Source organism: Nematolebias whitei, chromosome 7, assembly GCF_014905685.2.
Source record: "Nematolebias whitei isolate Nwh7 chromosome 7, NemWhi1, whole genome shotgun sequence".
NCBI classification, from domain to species: Eukaryota; Metazoa; Chordata; class Actinopteri; order Cyprinodontiformes; family Rivulidae; genus Nematolebias; species Nematolebias whitei.
In genome coordinates, this window is record NC_056504.1 from 44331554 (window position 1) to 44342430 (window position 10877).

A 10877-nucleotide genomic window follows, 5' to 3' on the forward strand; every position below is an offset into this window, starting at 1 on the left:
CTCCTCCAAACACATTCTTTATCTCTCTGATCTGTGCCCCTCCCTCGCTCAGTCCCCCTCGGGGTAGTGGGAATGTCTCTCCGCACACACTCTCAGGTCAGGGGTTCAGCTGGGAGAGGGTAGGGAGATTGGAAGTGCGAGAAAAAGACACGCAGAAAGAGTGACGGCGGGTTGAGGCAGGCCCCAGAACGGGTAGCTCCTCACTGCCAGAAACACTTAAAGCTGTGTGTGTATCATAACCCTAATCAGAGACTTCTGGGTAGATTTATGCCCCTGCCTTCTCCCCGACCTCCATTACACCAGCTTATATACACCCATTACAGGATATGACAGAGCACACACCCTTTAGACGAGCATACCACGGCTCTGGCTGCGTTGGAAGCGAGGGCATTGGCTTTGCACACACCCCACATTCCCATTAGGTCCCTGTCCACCTGCGAGCCCGAACTGCCTTTATCTCTCTTTGCCTTCACTGCTAATAAGGTCAATGAGGAAGAGTGAGAAGCAGATGGGTGTACAGTACATTACAGCTCAGGCTCGGTTTAGTGTGGGCCGGTGATTCACGCTCCGTGAAACGTGTGATGATGTGAGGAGTTTCTCCTGAAGTGCAAAGTCAGTGGACTGTGTGACGAGATGTGCTGATCGCTCAACGCCGTGCATCGTTTCATAATATTACCTCGGGGAGCAGTTCGACCTATTGGGGGTCTGGATGAAGGAGGAAGTAGATGGGATGTGGGGGGTGAACGTGAAGAAGGAGGAGGAGAATAGATGAGCTTTAAATGTCACAATAACGTTCTCACATTTCAAATCACAGAAGGGGAGAGTCCGTGAGGAGGAAATAAATGCAGCAGGACGATTTTGAGGTTTTGAACTGGTGTAATTTCTCCAGATGGACAAGAAAATATTTTACAATTGCTGTAATTTATTTTATTGTTACGTAAAACCCAAGACATACGTTTTTCAATGTTTGCGGGGTTTCGGTCCGAACAGAAGCTGCTGGACTTCAGAACAGGAATTGGTTAAAGACACTCAAGACGACTGAATTAAAGCTCAATGACCTGTACCTGTGTGACTTCAGATGAAACTTTAAGGTTTTTATTATTATTATTAATAATGTTTTTATATTTTTTAAATATATATATTAGAGCATGTAACATCATTTTTTTTTACCTTTAGAGAAAGCAAAAGTGTTTTGTTGGAGCCAGACTGGCTTGTCCACTTACGTAACAATAAATAAATAAATAAATAAATAATAAAAACCACACCCATTAAAAGCCTAGCATTCCTTGAAAAGATCATTCCACCTGCCATCTTTCATGGAAGAGTTTTAAGCTACCGTATTTTTCGGACTATAAGGCGCACTTAAAATCCTTTAATTTTCTCAAAAATTAACAGTGAGCCTTATATATTAATTCTCGTTGTGCTTATTGACCTAGAACCGATTTTATGTGGTACACGGTGCTCAAAAATCTGTCAAAACAAACTTGTTTCGCTTAATGCGCCTTATAGTCTGAAAAATACGGTAAAGTCATTCAATGACAAGGAAAGACAAAGCTCTAGTCGCTTTGGTCTCATGAGATGTTTCAAAACCTCACAAGATGTTTTAGCTCCTAAAGGATGTGTTCAAGATATTGCTCAGCTACTACCACACCAAACGTCAATTCAGAATCTGTGCAATTCAACAAGTTATAGATATTTTGTGTTGGCTAAGTTTAATTAACTCTGGCAGCCATCTTGAATTGGGCTCATTCCCAAAAATATTCAGTTGTAGAAGAACATAAAAACTATTATTTTGCTAATTTATTTTTCACTGGTTCATGAGGGATTTTGCCAACGCAGCAAACAAAAACATAATTGTACTTTTGCCTTTGGTAATAGGTAAAAAGTAAGTTAAAACTCGTGTCCACGCAGTGCAAAGATTTCATTTTACATGACTGAAACATGACTAAAAATTGTTTTGATGCTATATCTATTTCAAAAATGTGATGGTGAAGTGTATTGAGGCGGCTGTGGCTCAGTGGTTAGAGCAGTCGTCCTCGAATGCAAGAGTTGGGGGTTTGAATGCACCAGCAGTCGCATGTTAAAGTGTCTGGGCAAGACACTGAACCCCTTATTGTCTCCGATGCGTATCCTATAGGTGTATGAATATGATAAAGCACTGATTAGTAGGGATGCACGATATTGGGTTTTTGGCCGATAACCGATACTTTATATACTTTCCTTCATCAGAACATAACTGTCTTATTTAGGCTTATTTGTTACAAAAATCGTGTAAAAGCTGTAAGAGCTGGTGACATATATTCAGTAACAGCCATATGATATGCATAGCGCTTTAACTTATGTTAAATGAAAAGTATTAAATGTTATTTATTAGCATTAGTCATCTGCGATGCTGTCTCACTTGTGGAGGCTTGTTCCAGGTTCCTAGCTGCAGTGTGGGATCCTCTGCACTCTTGTGCATGAAGGACAGACTTTTTAAGTTCAAAGTTTTTGTCTATTGTGCCGTAAGACTAATCATGCTAACGGGGCTAACACGACGTCCAAACGCCTGTGGTAAAACTCACCCAAGTGCTATCGGCTATTAGCTTCTCAATGACGTAAGGTTACACTGGAAAAATATCTCTGACTGGGGACGATGTTGTGAGGCTCAACGTAGTCCAAAAATCTTTGGAATCTGACATCCTCAACGAAAAAAAACAACTTCCACACGGCCGACATTTTGAGTTTTCCTCTCCGCCATAGGCATGTGTGATGTCATCACGTTGTGCTGGCACTGTAGGCATCCTTGTCACTGGGTTGTCATAAAAAAAAACAGCGCCTTTTATATCAGTGAGTTAATTGGATGGAATGACCGATGTCTGATATTGAACTTTAAGGCTAATATCGGCCGATACCGATACCATGCCAATAATATTGTGCATCCCTACTGATTAGTCTTTGCATAGATACAGTAGAGTAATGTATGAATGGGTAACTGAGGACACAGATTGTAGTGTAAAGCGATTTGAGTATCTTCATAAGATAGGAAGACGCTATATAAGTACAGTCCATTTATCATTTATTGGCACAACAGCAGAAAATTGGCTTGTATCTTAAAAACTCCAAAAATACAACCCAACTGCTTTGGAGGGCACAGATTCAGTGAGAAATTATATATATTTTAAAAGAGCAGGCTGTTTAACAAGCCCATCTAGCAGCTTGTCTGCCTGCGCAAGCTTGTGTCTAACACACACACATGCACGCACACACACACACAGGTCCCTGTCCATCTGCAAGCATCTGGCAGCATTCCATTAACAAAGCCACCAGCGATCTCTCACACTCTCACCTGCTGGCAGAGTCAGAGAAAAGAAAATATTCACACACACACAGGTTCACCTGTTCTTGCCTCAGAGGAGGAAGAAAAAAGTTAGATTCTCTCATGAATTGGCTTTTATTGTTTCCCCAGAAGGCATGGCTTGTACGCCTCTGAAAAACACACCGAGTCGCGCTCAGAAAGGAGGCTGAGTGCCTCGATGGCGTTTTGTGTACCAGCTGCGGGTTGCTGAAATGAAAGCAGCAGAACTTCCCCCCTGTTAAAAGTATGCACTTGTGCGCATTAATTTCTAAAACTGGATGAGGCAGAAAGACGAGATTGAGGCCGTCATTAGGGGTTCACAGTCTGCGTGCTTGTGTGAAGGTTTGTTTTGTTTTGTGTTATCCGCCTCATGTGCGCACGTACGTCGTCTCCTCTCTCCCACGCCTCGGCTCCTAACGATGGCAAATGCTCCTGTGTGTTTGCGAGGCGTTGTTTCGCAAAAAAACAAAAAAAACAACAACACATCCAGGAACGGCTCGTTTTGTCAGGTTTTTGTGGAAGGAACACGCTCTAATTAGGGAGGCCCTCTGAAGGTGCATCAAACACATCTGTCTCAAAGACCAACCTGCTCCTGGCTCTCACACAGAGCACACATGCCATATCTGATTATTGGAGAAATGTGTGTTATTTAACTGTATAGCAGAGTATTAACAGCCTTGTCAGTTTAGATTTGCTGCCAGTCTCATCCCAATCCACGTGTGCCCTCCTAAGTACAAAAAAACTTACTGCTTTAGGTGTTTCATTGTGTCCTCGTGGCCTAAAGCGTTTTGCTTTTCGTGCACCCATGCGTACACGTCTACTCCGTCTTTCTCTGTATTTGCTTTAGTCGTGTTTGCTTAATCAGATAAAAGCAGGCGTTGTGCTCAGACTGCTCAGGTGACTTTTGTTCACTCTCCTCCCTCCCAGGTGCCAGTGATGATGGTGGAATCGGCTTCTGAGACCATTCGAACTACGCCGTCCAACCAAAATGGAGTCAGCAGCCTAAGCAGCCAATCGGACGGAGGGGGAGGTAGAGAGGGCGGGTCCAACGGAGACACCAATGGAGAGATTAGCCCGGTCGACTTATTGCACCTGCAACAGCAACAGGTGTGTGTTTCCTTTTTGAATGAGCATGCTTGGGGGCTTTTGTGTACTTCTGTGGCATGCATGCAGCTTTATGTTTACTGGTAAACCTGTTTTGTAGCACCTTCCAGTGAACTGGTGAACCAGTGTGCAGCAAATTGTGTAGAACAGCATGTTCTCAGCAGACTGTTATGTAACCTACAGATTGTTGTTTGGCCAGACTTGCTTGTGCCAGCAGTGAAAAGCTCTGAAACGTTGGCTTGTCAGCGCTTTAATTAGCCATTAATTCACTAATTCTTTTCAGACGCCTTAAGAATTCACGCATAAGGCTAATTTATTACAAAAACCAGAGGAAACATAGTTTTAAATAAACAAAACGAGTTGGAATTGACCCCTGTACACCCCGAAGACAACTCCTATGCTGAAGTGTTGTCAGCTTTTGTTGCAACATTTGTGGGAGTCTAGTTTAGTCTGTTTTTTTTATTTTAGCAGTTCATGAAAAAGAGTTTGTGTTTGTTTGACACGTCAGCTCGTACCGTCAGTAGTTATCTTATTTATCTCCTGTGCGTCAAACTCCAGACTCACACAAACACCCACACTGGCCCATTGTGTCAAGTGGAATTTCAACAGTTTCCCAGAAAAAAAAAATCTTGGATCGAATCCTTCGCCGTCTTTCCAGTTCCACTCAAAATACGAACAAGTCTCTGCTGATTTCAAGCACCCGAGTCTTCACACACTTCAAAACCTTTTTATATCTACCAAGACGCTTGATCAAATTAGTATACGTCTATAATCTTAGAAAATAGCCTGATAATGGAAATCTGCTAAAGAAATAGCATCGAGACCATGTTTTTTATTGTTATTGATTTGAAGCTGATCATCAATAACTCATCGGCGGATCCGTTTCATGTACTTGTGTGTCCACGGAGGGTCAGTGGGTGTTCCTGGCTCTTCAGCACTAACTGAGTCTCTGGTTCAGGAAATCCAGGGGAAAGAAAATCAGGGTTTTCCTCCCTGCTGCTGAAATTATTCTCCCTAATTATAATGATGGAGCTTTAGGTGAATGAAGAACACTCGAAGCCCTTCACCACTGTCCCACCCTGCCTCCTCCTCCTCCTCCTCCTCCTGACTGCATCCTCACCCTGCTTCCTCAGCAACCTTCAGGACACACACATATGCACACTTACACACACGTTACCACTAAACTTTCAGCTCGCACAAAGCAGGTCTTTATTCTTCTGGACGTGTCTGTGTTTTTGCACCTGTGTGTATGTGTGCACAGGCGAGCGCGCACATGTGTGTGTGTGTGTGCACTTGGTATTTCCTTTTTTAAGCAAGGTACCGACCACAAACATAGCTCCCCTCATCTTTTTCTCTTCCTCTCCCTCACTCTTCCTTTTTCCTTCCATCCATAATTGACCATGAAAGACAAACACAACCTTTCCTCCAGATCCCAACACGAATAAAACTGATATATCTACGTACAAACAGAACTTTTTGTTTGATTTTCATCCTTTGTTCCTGTTCCTCTTTCCTTTTAAAGCTCAAGTTCTTTAGACTTACTGGGCGTGGACTTTTGACATTAAGTTTTAGTGTAAATTTTGGAATGAAGAGAGTTTTTATTTTATTTTATTTGCCTCTGTCTCCCCAATACTCTGCTGATAAAATACAAGGATCTTTTTTATATTTTTTCTCATTTTAAATACGTTTTTTTTAACATTACTGCCATACATCCAACTTTTGTTTAAATTTGAGCCTAAAATAAAAATAATACAAAATATAATAAGTGTAGCACAAAATAAAATAATAAAAATAAGGTTTGTAAACTCAATTATCCAGGTAGATAACAACAAAAAAGGTTAAATTGTGTCATCTGGACCAGTTTCTTTAAATGGACTGTACTTATATATCGCCTTTCTATCTAATCAAGACACTCAAAGTGCTTTACAACACAATCTGTGTCCTCATTTACCCATTCATACAGAACTCTACTAGATCTCTACAAAGCTAATTGAACAAATCATTCTAAAGAGACTAATCAGTGCTTTATCACATTCATACAATGATGGGACACACATCAGAGGCAGTGAGGGGTTCAGTGTCTTGCCCAGGGACACTTGGGCATGTGAATGCTGGTGAATTTGAACCCCCAACTCTTGCATTGGAGGACGACTGCTCTAACCACTCAGCCACAGCTGCCCAATTTCTTTAAGCGAGAAATGTTTCTTCATTGCTGTGCTTGAAACATAACAAAGGCTACCATGGGACAGATCTGGTTGGCAGGCCGCAGACTGATGAAGTCTTCCGGATGAGAGACAAAACTTTTCTCACATAAAGAAACTGGTCCAGATGTGATTTAACCGTTATTGTTGTAGCACAAAATATTTTTATCTACCGTACACGTCGCACCGCCGTATAAGTCGTATCAGTCCAAACATGTCTAATTAAGTGGAAAAAAACAAAACATAAATATGTCGCTTTGCCACTGACACTGTGGAAATGTGGGCCGGTGTTCTGCCAAAAGTCGAATGGCTGCCACATGGCGGCTGCAGGAGCGTGCACGAGAGGACTTTAACAAGAATTTAACAAGATTAACACTTAAAAACAATTGTTTGGTTGAAATTATAGCCAAGGTGTGTCAGTCTAACTTTTCCTTAATAAATGCACTTTGACGCTCAAATCAGCTGTATTTCAAAAGCTGATACGCAAAAGCAGGAGCACGCAGAGGGACGACTTGCTGTGCATTTCTTCGAAATTTAACAAGCTAACCACCTAAAAACAATTATTTGTTTGCTCGACTTTATAGTAAAGGTGTGTCTCAGTTGAACTTTTCCTTAATAAATGCACTTTGACGGTCAAATCAGCTGCATTTCTTCTGGGCGCTGCGGCAAAATGCAGCTGATTTGACGTTTACTCCAGGAGTTCCGGAGCAAGACAAAGGTGGCCTATATGGCAAGCTAAGTGTCTCATTAATAGCCACTTTTATTATTAATGAGACACTTGGCTTGCCATATCAGTTGAGGGCCCTCTAGTGGCTGAGAAACAAACATAAATACGTGATTTCACTGTATAAGTCGCAATCATGCTAATTAATGCAAAAAAACCTGTGACTTACACAGCAAAAAATATGGTACCTGTTTTCTTGCAAAACATATTTGATCATATACAGTAAAAATGTTTATTTATTACAACAGATTTGTTGTTTTAAATTATATTTTAATTTCCATATTTCAAAAGATGATGAGCCAGTTCAAAAAGCAGAAATGATGCCTGGGCTTCCAGTGTCTAACACTGCTGTGAACCGTTCAGCTTCACTCAGGTGGCGAAGAGGCGCAGCAGCTGGTTTCTCCTCAGATTTTTTTGCCTGATCTCACATAACTTGCAAACATAAAGGAGCTCTGCCAGTTAAAAACATCAAACCTTGAAAATAATAATTTCACAGGTGAAACGCTCCAGATTTCGTCCAGCAGATTCAGTTTTGCCTCTCTGCGAGTGATGAAGGTTCTTGTAAGGCGGAACTGGACGTACAGTACTGTAAATCAGTTCTTTGCACTTTCCTGTAGTTCAGTGGACCTGACTGAGGAGGCATGAACTCTCACAGATTGCGGCATAATATACGATTTTTGGAAAAAAAAATTAAAAAGTCACCTCAGCGTTTTATGATTCACACATTTCTGTTTGAAAATCAATTTTAGTTCCTGTCTTTCCTTGCAAAAAAATAACTTCTAAAATTCTGTTTTTACAGATTTTACAGAAAAAAATTAAACACTGTCCAACACTTAAATGCAGCTGTTTTAATGCATGTGTTAGACCTTAAATACACTACTTTTTTATTTGTAAAAAAAAATAAAAATCTGATCATATGCCCATTACTGTACTATGCAAACCACCCCAACAAGACCCAATTTTGATAATAAAAAAAAAAGACTCAAAACAATTGAACGTTATGTTTGACACCATTTATTATTTCCCTCTATAAACAGCAACTAGTAAACCATTTCATTTTATAAAGGAACACAAATCTCCCACTGTCTCCCAGGTCAAAGGTTTAAGCAAAATTCTTGCACAATCTGTCAGCACTCGTGTATTGGGGATGATTCTCAACAACAAACACACCAAAATGTATCTTAATATCTTCAAAATGAATAAAAGTTGAGCTTTTTTTTGTATTTGCAAAGTTTGATTAGTTGTGACAGCAATCTCAAATAGGATTGAGTTCAAAAGTGTTCAGCAGGGGATCAGATGCTGAGAGTTTTATTAAAATCTGTTCAGTGACTCATGAGATATTTTACTAACAGGCGGGTTTAGGTTTTAAGCAACGCTCTTGAGTGATCTCTTAGCATGCATGTGTTGGGAATGTCTTGTGGCTACTACTAAACCACAGTTTTATTCTAAATTATTAAAGTTGTCAGAGTTATACCTGTTTTGTTTTCTCTAACGTTGATCAGCATAGTGGCTATTTAGAATCAGGCTGACTCCAAAGGTTAATGAATGGCATATTCATCTACTGATTAATGTTTTTAAAACCAGTCAGATGTTCACGAGAAATTCTGTTAACAAATAATTCAATTCAATTCAGTTTATTTATACAGTGCCAAGTCATAACTGAAGTCATCTCAGGGCACTGAACAGAAACATTCATATACATAAAAAGAAAGTTAATAACATTAATTATCTGAGGAGCAGACTGCTTTGAATTTAACTTCATCGCAGAACTTGAGCAAGCACGAAGGCAACAGTGGAAAGGAAAAACTCCCTCATGAGGAAGAAACCTCCAGCAGAACCAGAGTCAGAGATTATTGTCATTCGCACCTCATGTGGTACATGTGGTGGAGCGAAATTATGTACACAGGGTCCCAGTTACATCCAACAATAAAATGTAAAAGAAAAACAATGATAACATCTAAGATATGAACTAAGAAAAACATCAACTAAATATACACTAAGCACTATAGCATAAAGAATCAGCCTCAGGACAAGCAACCATTTGCTTCGACCGGCTGTGTTTGAGAGGAACAGATACACAATGGCAGATTGAGAATCACATTTTAAGTTTAAAAATAGTTTCAAATGAAAACTATTCACTTGTAACCCTTCATTTTAAGAAATTAGGTCAATTTTTCCTCTAGTAGGCTAAACCTACGGCATCATAACAAGCCAACCCTAACTATAGGATTTATCAAAAAGGAAAGTCTTAAGCCCAGTCTTAAACTGGACATTGTGTCAGTCTCATGGACAGAAACTGGAAGTTGGTTCCACAAGAGAGGAGCCTGATAACTGCAAGATCTTCATCCCATTCTGCTCTTGGAAACTCTAGGAACTGCAAGTAAGCCTGCAGTCTGAGAGCGAAGTGCTTTGTTAGGAAAATATGGGACAATAAGATCTCTAATATAAGATGGAGCTAGGTTGTTGAGGGCTTTGTAGGTTAGAAGTAAACTTTTCTGGATTTGACAGGGAGGTAATGGAGAGAAGCTGAAACTGGAGAGATATGATCTCTCCCACTAACTCCAGTTAAGACTCTGGAAGCAGCATTTTGGATCAACTGAAGACGTTTTAAAGAAGTTGTTGGACACCCAGATAAGAAACCACTGCAATAGTCCAGTCTAGGTAAACAAACAAACACACAGATACAGGCAGTTGCAATATCACTTCTCTTTTATGGTGGCGGGCAATAATTAACATTTTTAGCACCGGTATAAAATGTAATTGCAACAAAGTGAGAACAAACCCAAACAGGTTTAGTTATTGTTACCAGGAATGCAAAATGTAACAGGAAAGCAACTTTATTTCTCAAAACTGCTGTCTCAAACCTCCACACCCTGTGTGGGTGGATGAGAGGTGCAAACTTAGCAGAAAATGTCTCCTTTGTAAAATATTAGTGTTAGTGTGCTTTTCAGCCTTAACTGCTTCAAACGCTCAGCCTAAATTACGTATTTTGCTGGAGAAGAGCTGGTAGGACATAAAAACTTTTTTTTTTTTTTTTACTCAAGTCCCCACCTCAGTGTCTTGGCTATACCTCCTCCTTCTCATATTCCTCTCTCCTCCATGCTTGAGTCCCTCACCTGAAGGTGCAGTGCAGACTACTGTTTGTGCTTAAACACCATGCCGGAGCGCAGCGGAGCAGAAAAGACTCACAGACACTCCCGCACACAACAGATACACAGGAACTCCTGACAGCGCCGTGTTGTCAGAACACAGGGCTGTCTTTTCCTCGGGGCCCTTGGGAACCCGAAAGGAATCAAAGCCATCTTCGGCCATCAGACCCCTGAAACTGGCCCCTCTGTGTCTTCTATGTTTCCTTTAGATAGCTAAATAGATAGATAGATAGCTAGATAGCTGGATGGATGGATGGATGGATGGATGGATGGATGGATGGATGGATGGATGGATGGATGGATGGATGGATGGATGGATGGATGGATGGATGGATGGATGGATGGATGGATGGATGGATGGA

At 40.8% G+C, this 10877-nt stretch overlaps 2 protein-coding genes across 3 annotated transcripts in view; one reads left to right on the forward strand and one right to left on the reverse strand.

The window, feature by feature from the left end:
- Window positions 1–10877, reverse strand: part of LOC119411943 (serine/threonine-protein phosphatase 6 regulatory ankyrin repeat subunit C-like) — a 1101338-nt gene that overhangs the window by 949996 nt on the left and 140465 nt on the right. The gene's annotated exons all lie outside the window — the stretch shown is intronic.
- foxp4 (forkhead box P4) overlaps window positions 1–10877 on the forward strand; it is a 104619-nt gene that overhangs the window by 28403 nt on the left and 65339 nt on the right. For both annotated transcript variants that reach the window (XM_037678918.1, XM_037678919.1), the window contains exon 2: window positions 4265–4444. In XM_037678918.1, the coding sequence (XP_037534846.1) occupies window positions 4274–4444 (171 nt within the window). In that variant the 5' untranslated portion in view covers window positions 4265–4273. The remainder of the gene's footprint in view (window positions 1–4264; window positions 4445–10877) is intronic.